Source organism: Fulmarus glacialis, unplaced genomic scaffold (genome assembly GCF_000690835.1).
Source record: "Fulmarus glacialis isolate BGI_N327 unplaced genomic scaffold, ASM69083v1 scaffold13441, whole genome shotgun sequence".
Lineage (NCBI taxonomy): Eukaryota > Metazoa > Chordata > Aves > Procellariiformes > Procellariidae > Fulmarus > Fulmarus glacialis.
The window spans coordinates 100,953-111,798 of NW_009194774.1; the positions used below are offsets into that span (position 1 = coordinate 100,953).

Sequence of the window (10,846 nt, forward strand, 5' to 3'; positions counted from 1 at the left end):
TCTCTCTCATGAGCAGTGCATACAGAGATTTATTTCAGGCTGGGAAAGAGATCCCTTGGTTTCACAAATAGAAAAAAAGGGATTCTGTTGTGCTTTAAGTATTCTGTTCAATCAGGTTTTGTTTGTTTTTATTTCACAGTACGTCAATCCTGCTTTTGAAACAGTGATGGGCTATCAAATAGGTGAACTAATAGGAAAGGAATTAACAGAAGTGCCTATAAATGAAAAAAAAGCTGATTTCCTAGATACTATTAATTCCTGCATAAAGATAGGAAAGGTGAGTAATAGCATTGTATCACTTATCATTTTCTACCTGTAAAAGTTGTTATTGTCCAGGAATGACATATGATGTAACTTGCAGCTTCACAGACACATAGCATTTGCAGCTTTCTTACTTAAACAAGAAAAGGAAGTAAAAAATGCTCATTTTTAAGGGCTTCTTTCTCTTTTCTTGCTTGGAAGAGGTACGTGTTTTATGAAAATAAGTGACTTGCTGTGTTTTTATAATATATGCTGTATGTAGCAAAAGATGTGGGAATACCAGAGAGAAACGGGATGGATGCACATGTTACCAGTGTGATGTAAATGAGAAAAGAACGATGTTGAAGTATTTCAGCATGAAATGTGGAAGCTGATTTTACAAGTTCAGAGTGTAAAAATATCAGAAGAGACATTTGCAATATCGCTTGAGAGTGATAGGCAGTGTCAGCTGCCAGCTGCCAATGTCTTTTATTCTCTAATGACATGGGAGCTGTCTAATAGATTTCCATTAGAAATGTTTGTTGCACCAAGAAAGTGCATGAGGAAGTGCAGCTGGCTTCAAGGGAGATCATTACAGAGAGACGTTACTGTTTGCCTGGTAGCTCCATGATGTTCCTTTGGGACTGTTGTGGCTGTAGTGTGAGGATCCATCTAGGAGCTTTCATTTGCATTTTGACAATGAGGCGTAAATGCTTCTGGTGTCATTGAACATGTCATAGTACCTTATAGAAAAAAGACCACACAAAGAGATTTGGGAACTGGTGTGTTTGTAGATGCGTCATGGCCCATGCGCGGACCTGAGTCAGGATAGCTAGTTGGGTCATATTGACTGTCCGTGGGGAAGCAGCATGTTATTGACACAGAGCAGGGAGGTGCTAAAATGAATCATGGCACTCTGTGTATCTAGGCAGTGATGCAAAAGCACGGATGCAAAGTTGTGATGAGTCATACTCTGTAAATCAGAGTACTAACAAAGCATTCATCAACAAAAGCTGCACTCTAGATGGGTGCAGATTGCATGTGCATTTCAACAAGAATATGTCACTCATTTCTACATGTATTGGTCTTTTGAAAGAGACCCCAGCAATAGACAATAGCTTGGATTATGGTGCTTCGCACCTCTGTTGCCTGACTGTAATTATTTCAGTAAATGTGTGTAATACAAAACTGATGTTAGGATGGAGTATTTATTAAGTTATAATTCAAATACATTAGATGTGTCAGGCTTTAAATCCACAGCATCAATTCTCAAGATATGAAGTAATCAAATTTTTAATATTTTAGTGTGCTGATAAAAATGTCTTTAATAATGGAAATATATTTTACTCTATGAATGATAGAAATCTAACCCTAATCCATCTCTTTCCTTGCCCTTATTTTACTCCTGGCTGTAGGACTTCCAACTATGAGGGCTAATGAAATACTACTTGCTTAAACCTGTCTATCTGGAACAGCTTAAGCTGTTTTAGATGGATATATTCTGTTTACATGTTTTTTGTATTTCCCTTTGGAACATTTTATAGTACGCCATCTATGTAGCCTTACATTTACATATTAATAGAAAAATGAATTGCAAATTAAATTCTTACAGGAAGTATTTGCGAGTAGAGGTTAACTGTGCGGAGCAACCCTTGAAATACTGCAGCATTTTGAAGGTGCTTTAGTTTGAAATCATTTGTGTCAAGATGTTACAGCATTTTCAAAGGTGCCTAACTTGTGGCTGGATCATTCTAACATCATCTGTGTGTTGTTTTCAGGCTTGTGATTTCTTTATATCCTAAATTTAAAAGCCTGCTTCTCATTACAATATAGAGGCTGTATATTGCCTACTGTAGGTTATAGCATACCAAAAAAGCCAACTGTCTACTACTGTGATATCCTCATGTCAACAGGTTTGGCTTTTCTGTTTTGAACAAACGTGGTAATATAACAAAAATAATAGCAAGATTTTCTGATCTTCAGAAAAATGTAAGCTGTATAAAATCTACCTCTAGTCTTTAAATAGAATTTAGGAAGATGAACTCTTGCAGCATTTCCCTTCTTGTGCTGACAAACATAGCGCTGTGAGCAAGTTCAGTATATCCAAACAAAAGTTCATAGGCATTATATACAAAAATTGCTAATTGCATGGTACATAGAGATTCTTGGGTCAGGATGTTGTTTCTCTTAGCAAAAAAACTATCTCTGGATGTTCATTTTCTGTTATTACAGCTGGCTGCAATTTGCAAGAAGCCAGCATTATTGAAAGGCATTTTCACCCATCCGTACTTGAGGAGTTAAAAAAAAAGTTGTACTTTTTCATTCTTCTGTTTCATGATTCAAATTACATCCATTAAGATGAAATGTGCAATTCTGACTAGAATTCTTGCTGCCTCTGATCTCTGCAGTTTGACACAAAGCACTTTATCTTAGTTTTGGTTTTTCTGAAGTGAGATAGATAGCTATTGATAGATCAGACAAGACATGCAATTCCTCTCACTCCTTGGGAATTATTTGCAAGATAGCGATCTTTACAGAGGGGGTGGGAGCGCGATCATGCTCTATGATAATGGTCTATGGCAATTCCTTCCTAACTCAGCCTTACTTTCTGTGAGATTGTTTTCATGACATCTTGTGTTTATTTTGGTTTGCTCTGTTTTCTACAAGTAGCTTGCTGAACTTTGCTGTCTAGTGCAAGAAGCCCCAATCTAAAAGGAAGACTGAACTGGGGGATTACTTACTATGCGTGTGTGAGTCCTCAGTGGATAGATGCATGCCATGGCCACCTTAATGAAGTTTGAAACCTCAGCATTGATTCACTCTATAAAGGGTGAAACCATTTTTTTTACTGTGTATGGTTTTTACTCTGCATTCTGTCCCAGCACACCATGTAATGTAGACATAACGATGAGCTTGACTGGCAGCACATCTTGTGAAGTAGCTCTTCTCTAGCGGATTGCTGACAGAGGCTCTGTGAGAGAGCATATGGTGTTCTTAAAATATGTTTAAGTAACGTCCCTGGGAGAACTTCACCTACCAGCAGGAGTTTAGCTTGGACCTCCTATTTCTCAGAATTCTGCTAACCTTTTCCCTCACGTATTTGCTGCCACAGTTTCACAGGTTTTAGAAATTCACAAGTTGAAAAATCGATCTGTTGACTAAGAAGAACACATTAGTGAATAACCTGTCTTGAAAAGGATGCACTTGCAATGCGGGAATTATCCAATCTGTACCTTATGACTTCACCCCTTTGTGCATATTCGGGGTTTATTACCTGAGTTAGAGATCGATTACTCATCTCTGCCTCATCCTGGTTGTCAGGAAACTATTGATATGCATACTTTTAATTACGAGAGCATTGAATTTTGTGATGTTTGCTTTATCTTCATTTGTATTCCTCGTGCAGCTCACAGGAGAAGATATTATGCTCGCTTCACAATTTGTTATGCACAGTTCTTTTCTCCAACAGATCCTCGGAAAAGTGTTTCATATTTTTTTCTGCACAGCCTGTCACCACGCAGCTCTCTGCGGGCTGGAGTCTTTATTTGCTAGCTCCATCAACATAAATGCAAAACTGTTCTCTCTGTACCTGTGCTCTGGCCTGCTTGACTGCAAGATCTGTCAGTCTAACGTAAATAAATATGTATCATGTGCCTCATGAAGGTATTTTCACATATGTTTGTAAGATGTGATCTACAGTCTGTTGAACTCAACTGAAAGACAGCAATTGGCATGGGTAGTTTGTATTAAGTGAATATGCAATATGGAATCAATTATTTATTAATCACTTGGTATTTATTAGATGCCCAGCTCAAAATATGCATCTGTTGGTCTATTAAAAAAGACCACCAACAACTGTTCTAGGGATGGAAAAGTGTAGGCAAGATTGTGAATCTTGTCAGCTGCCAGGTTACAAAAGTCTGGCTCTGTTGGAAAGTTACTGGCCTCTGCGTGGCTGCCAGAAATGAAAGGGGGAGACCCAGGGTTCCCAAATTTTGCTTTCCTTGAGTTTTCCTAAATAGCCCTGTGAGGTGGCAACTCCAGTGCAGGCACCACATGCAAGGGGAGACCTGGGGAGGTCCATCAGTGTTGTGGTATATGTCTTGGCTATGGTATTATTTGTAGCACAGTTTGAGAAGCAGCAGCAGCGTGGTAAGGGAATTGGGAGGGAGCCACAGGTAAGGGGCCCATCCCCCGGCGTGTGCTGAAGCCACGTTTAGCCATGTCTGCGTGTGTCAGCATGGGAGCTCTCCTGCTTCACAGCCTGGGTATGAGCTCCGCTGCACTAGAAAGAAATATCTCATTTCCAGAAGAAAAAAAAGACTTCTCACTGCAAAATGAAAAATTCCTTTCCACCCTGTCTTTTTTCCCCCATTTATGAATTTTATCAAAAAACAATGATACTGGCAGTGACAATTTGATACTTGAAAAATTGTCTACTTAAATGTGATCCTGAAACCAGAGTGCTTTTAGAGGGGAGGTCAGCAGATGGGAGGCAGAATCTAGTAGCTATTCTGCTAGTCTCTCTTGCTTTAAAAAAGCCAGGATAAATCTCTGCTGCTTTTTGAGACTGAACTGACAGTGTAGAAAGTAAATGTGCTAGGATACCAAAGTGGTTTTAGTCACAGATATGTTTAATGTTAACCAGTGATAAGACTTCCCAACTCTGCAGGAGAGACGATGCAGTCCAGAAGTGAAGGCGGACAGGTCGGCATAATGGTTTCTCACCAACCTTCCTGTCCTGGGAGGAGTCAACGCAGTCAGGGAGAAAGTCAGGCAGGTCAGCGTAGCAGTCCCAGCCATGCGGTGCTGGGGCAGGGCAGGGGGTGCCCCGCACTGTTAGAGTCTGCAGATGCTCCTGGAGCCTCTGTGGGACTCTTGCTCCAGGCAGGGACTGGTCCGAGCTCTCGCTCTTGCTAGGTCTTTGCTAGGTCTCCCCCCAGTGACCCCCAACAGCATTGAGGTAGGATTGGGAAGAGAATATGTGGTTCTGATTCCCACAGCACTGAGTGGTGTCAGGGAGCTCACACGCTGCCCCTCTGGAAGTTCTCTGTGCATTGGCAGCCACACAGTGATCTCCAGATTAGTTATAGGGGAGAAATTTGAGGGTAAGCACCGTTTAACCAGTCCTGACTGGTTTTGTATTGTAAGACAGCTTTCAATGAAAAAAGATATGAAGCTACAGCTTCTCTTCCTGTTTTATCTGAATTTCCTTCCACTTGAATTCCTTTTTCAGGAATGGCAAGGAATGTACTATGCGAAAAAGAAAAATGGAGATAGCATACAACAAAATGTGAAGATACTACCTGTCATTGGACAGGGAGGGTAAGTATGAAAGCTAAAGCCATGATTTAGGTCTGAATCAAGGCTCAGTTTAGAGCTTAGTTGCTTTCAGCAAAGATGGGATTATCCTGTTACTGAGTATAAAGGAAACTTATGGAAGGAAGGGAGCCTCAAACCTCTGCATATAATTCCTTGGGGCAAAATCAACTTTATATGCTGTGTGCAGGGAAAGTGAAATTCTCCTAATTCTCCCCCAAAAGGAGGCAAAGATCCAGATGTGCTCATTTGTGACTCTTACTCTTCTAATACTCCCTGAAGTGCAAGTGCACCCTCTTCTCTTTCTGTGCATTGTGTTGGGACCACGAGGACCTACGTCCTGTTCCACTGTGCATCTGTACTATGTCCCTCCGTGCTCACCTACTCATGGCTGTTGCCGAGCGTCTTTATGTGATGAGGTTACTGTGTGCTTTGATCCTAGTCAAAATTCAAGCATGTCTTGATTTTTGTGCAACTTCCACTTGGTCCCCAAATAGAGCATTTGGAGCACACAGGTGTATGTTAGTTATTGGTACATTTATGATGACTCCTTCTATGCTATATTGGGAAAGAAAGTGGATCAGCTTGCATGCAGTAGTAGTTTCAAAGCCCTCTAAGGCAACACGAACATTAATTAAAAGCACAGCACGTTATCCTCCAGACTTGGCTGAGACAATTGTTTAGAAAGCTGTGTCTTCATGAAGGAAAGGCCAAATGCAGCTTCCTCATGCATTCTTTTCCTAAAAAAAAAAAAAAAAAATGGTTTGGGTTGATTTCATCCCTGGAAGTAATTCACGTTCTCTCCTCTCCATCAATAGAGTGAAAACATATTTTCAGCTTAAAATGCCAAACTTGTAAGACAAATATGTATTACATACATTGCTACTTATGGAACAATTTTAGCCCATTTGAAGCTGGCTTAGAAAGTTTCCTGGTAATCAAGGGTCTAGTTTTCAGTTTGATTGCTCTATCCCTAAATCCTAAAGAAAGTTTTGATTGTTGGACTGCACTGTTGCATGTTTTGCCTTTATATCGTACCTGAAACATCCTACAGCAGCCCAGAAGAAGCTGGGGGGGAGGGCCAGAGAGAAAGAGGAGGAGACAATCTTTGCAAAAGATGCTTCCATTTTGTATTCCCCATCACGTGCAGAACTGTGGTTTTTTTTCCATTCTCAGTTGAGCCTTCCTGCCAGAACAGGATTTGTCCTATATTAATTTGTTGCTCTTAACCATTTTGTGTATCAGCACTGAATTAGAGCTGAGGCTTGGATGGGAATTAACACACTGTTTTTTGCCTACAGAAAGATTAGACACTATGTGTCAATTAGTAGACTGTGCAATGACAACAATAAGGTAAGTGAAAATAGTGCTATGCTTGCTTTAGTTTGAGCCCTAAATATTACAAAATAATGGGAAAGTTCTGACTAATTGGCTTTCTCATACTAAATTGTAGGCAGAGAAGACATGTGAACGTGTTCAGGCTGAATCTCAGACAGGTATGACACATCTCTTCTGTCCTAATAAGCGGAGAACGTACCTGGGGAAAGAATAAAGCCCATTGTTAGTGATCTGACTGAAAATCACAGTTGCACAGGACAGTCTGAACAGTACTGTTTAGCTAGTGATAAGTTGGGAATCCAGCTCAAAAGGCAGGAAAATAAATACAAGCCCTACAATACAATTCACAACTACAATTGTGTCACTGTGTTGAGAGGAACTTTTCCCTCCACACTGTTAGATCCGTTCTGCAAAAACACTTAGGCATGTTCTGCCAAAGAGCATGACTGGGTTTATGACAGTGTAATTGGGCGAGAGTTTAAAAAGGAGCTTTCATTGGCTCTCATCTGCTGAAGCATTGTGGTAAATGTCCCTCAGCTGCTATCAGGCTTCCTCTGAGTTTCAGTTCCTTTAACATACATCTTAGGCACAACTTAATGTCATTGTACATCATTTTCTCCACAGATATTCAGAGTTGCAGACACAAAGACAGGAGGAAAGGATCACTAGATGTCAGATCCACAACATCACGAGGGAGTGATGGTATGTTAAACAAGTAGATTTTTCTGATTTCTATATATATTCAGATTTTCAGATATTCAGATATAGGTAAGTATGTATGTGTATATACACATATAAACACACGAGAATAAAATAGCAAGTCATCAATTCATGAACAACTTCACATCTGTCAAATAGCCCCATTTTCTCTTGAACTACTTTTGAGTCTTTTTTTGAACCAGTGGAGAATGGAAGACTATCGTCTACCGTCCTGCATGGAAGACCTCATGAGATTCAACACAGATACTTTCAAGTACAAATGGCAAACTCTAAACCTAACAAACTATTACATTTCTTAACTCTTCTCTTGATAAAAATATGATGATAATTTTTTAATGAATTTTGTTTTCTTTTCACTGTGTTGTATTTTGCTCCATTAGATCACCCCAAACTTGATAGATGAGTCACATATTCAAAACTGTTGCTGATACTTACATGATTTTGTTAAAGCATACATCATTACAGTCTAGGTGGCATACACTAGTGAAACATGGAAGTAGGTCTGTGGCAGTGAGAATATGATCATGCTCCAGTATAGCAAAAATAGCATTGATTCTTCTTCTTAAGAGCTGCTCAGCACAAAGAGTAACAGAGATGTGCCTGCATTTTATAGGTAGCACAACATAATTATCCAGAAAAATCCCATCTTGGCCTTTTGTCTACAGAACCAAGATTGCTAACTGATAAAAAACATTTGTTTTTCAATTTCCAGTGAATAATAGGCCAGAACCTCTGCTGTTTTAATTTGGCATAGCTATCTTCACTTCAAAGGAGCTTCACTGATTTACCTCAGCTTGGAAGCTGACTCATAACTTGTCATATTGCATCAGGCAGCAAAAGTAAATATATCCTGTAATAACCTAAGTGCAAGAGTTACCTACCTGTGCCTACCAGTTTATACACACACATAGTCTTTTAACTGAGTTTTTAATTGAATATTTTAATTAGTTAAAATGAAAAAACAAAACCATGATTTTGCCAGGCTGTTACAGCTACTTATCTCTAATCTGGGATATCAGTGGTTCAGCAAGCATCTCTTTGCACCTGTGTGTCCCCAGCATAACAAGCATGTGTATGCATTCTGCAGTAGATTGCCTGTGAAGGGCACAGCAGGGTAAGCAGTTCAGAAAATGAATCAAGATTTCGTGGCTGAATCCTTCTGTCATGCCTTGTCACAGAAATCAGGATACAAATTCTGCTTTGTTTTGCACACAGGCAGCTCACAAAGGCGGCACTCTTCTATGGCCAGGATACATTCCATGACTATTGAAGCACCCATCACTAAGGTAAGGTGTACTATCACTAGCTGTTGTCAGTTGTGCTGTACTGGAATACTGGGGCACAAGGCTCCAGTACAGCATCCAGACTGAGGAGCAAGGCAGCACCGGCCTCTGGTGCAACTTCCCCTGTTCCACCTGCCTACTGGTGGAGCTCCAAAAAGCCAGATGCTCTGAACAAAGTTATCCCGAGCCTGCTTAGCCGAGTGCCTTCCATGTGGTCAGCCATTGCATGACCCTTTTTAAGGACTTTTGCCTATGTGAAGGACGGACTAGAGTTCCTCCTCCTTACTTACGCATTGTAAACTGCCTTTTGAAACCATTCAAGGATTTGGCAAAAATCAGCTCTTTAATAAATTAAGAGAGGCAAATGGTTATATGAAATCCATTCAGAGACATTTTGAGGCTGTGCCTTGAACGGGAAAGTCATTAATAAGACTGCTGTCATTAAGGCCACGATCTTGTTCCCAGAGTCAGTAGCAAACATCAGTGTTTTATTAACATCCCTTTCATTTTGATTTTTCCACATGTGGATTAAAGTTGTAGAGCTCATATATTTGCTATGAGTTTTCCATAGTAATTTATGAGTGTCTCTGTTCTTTCTTGAATCACTTCTAAATTCAAAACATGTCTAATGCTAAACTAGGTAATAAACATCATCAACGCTGCACAAGAAAGCAGTCCCATGCCAGTTGCAGAAGCTTTAGACCGGGTTTTGGAGATTTTAAGAACCACTGAATTGTACTCTCCACAACTGGGGACAAAAGATGAGGATCCACATACAAGTGACCTTGTTGGAGGGTTAATGACAGTAAGTACATACTGCCACAAACAGCTATTGATTAATGTTCCACTGCCTGATTTTCCCAGTTACTCAATCCTTATCTAAATGCCAAATTTTCAGGAAAAACTGTACACCTCTTTTTGTAGATTTTTTTCCTCCTACATTAACAATGTAGCTCTGAAAATGGGAAGAAAATTGACCAGTCCCTTTGAAGCATTAGTTTTGCTAGAAATGGAAAGGAAAACCAGTTCTTTTTTCAATGTGATTCATTTTAGAAAGGTCTAGATGGGAGAGGAAGAAAGAAAGATAGCTAGACACTTGTATTTATTAATTAGGATTAGAATGGCATGTTTTGGGGACTTTTCAGTGTATAGAAAGAATGTATTTTCAAAAGAATGCAAAATATATATTTTTATTGCTATTTCTTGGATTATATTTGTACCTGTAGAGACTCATAGAAAGATCAGAGTGCTTTGAGCTAGAAACATGAATGTTCGTGTATTAAAACACAATCATGCTCCGCAGAACTCATGATTTAAATAAATAAGGCAAGAAAAAGACTGAAGGCGGCATGTATTATGTTGTTATGTTATGAAGAGAGGAATGGGCGCATTGGGAAAAGAAGTGTTGTACCCGAAGTTGAACAAAGGGCACGTAGCGAAGCAAGAATTGAACTCAAACCTTCAGAGCCTGGAGTCTGACCCTCCTGATAATAACTAGATGAACTTGGATGAATGTTACCTGTGCCTTAAGGATATGTGTTCCCATTAGTCTGTAGGTTGCATATAAAAGGCTACCTCAGGAAAAAATTTGACAGTGTGTTGGATGCAAAAAGGCTCACAAGATGTGAGCTTTTCAGAGATGTCTCTGGGCTATTATTCTTCCATGCTGTAACTATCAAGATGCCTTTGCAGTATCTATCAGAATCTTGAAACAGTTTATGTATATTTTTCCCTTTCAAAATACCACAGCAAATATCTAATCAGGGGAAACATACGAGAGACTTCAAGAATTCCAGGAGAAGAACTGAATGGTTCATATAGGGTTGAATTTACTAACTCAGTAGACAAAATGTATTGTTACCTTAACTGTAAAAATATAGGAAGAATATTGATACATATATTCATACATATAATCATTAGAGTCTCAAAGTGATTTTTTTCTCCTG

The 10,846-nt window shown here is 39.6% G+C and overlaps 1 protein-coding gene across 1 annotated transcript in view; it reads left to right on the forward strand.

The window, feature by feature from the left end:
- Nucleotides 1-10,846, forward strand: part of LOC104084143 (high affinity cAMP-specific and IBMX-insensitive 3',5'-cyclic phosphodiesterase 8A-like) — a 126,653-nt gene that overhangs the window by 100,945 nt on the left and 14,862 nt on the right. The window contains exons 8-14 of the mRNA XM_009587874.1: nt 140-277; nt 5,477-5,565; nt 6,861-6,912; nt 7,013-7,055; nt 7,522-7,599; nt 8,833-8,903; nt 9,541-9,705. Of these exons, the coding sequence (XP_009586169.1) occupies nt 140-277; nt 5,477-5,565; nt 6,861-6,912; nt 7,013-7,055; nt 7,522-7,599; nt 8,833-8,903; nt 9,541-9,705 (636 nt within the window). The remainder of the gene's footprint in view (nt 1-139; nt 278-5,476; nt 5,566-6,860; nt 6,913-7,012; nt 7,056-7,521; nt 7,600-8,832; nt 8,904-9,540; nt 9,706-10,846) is intronic.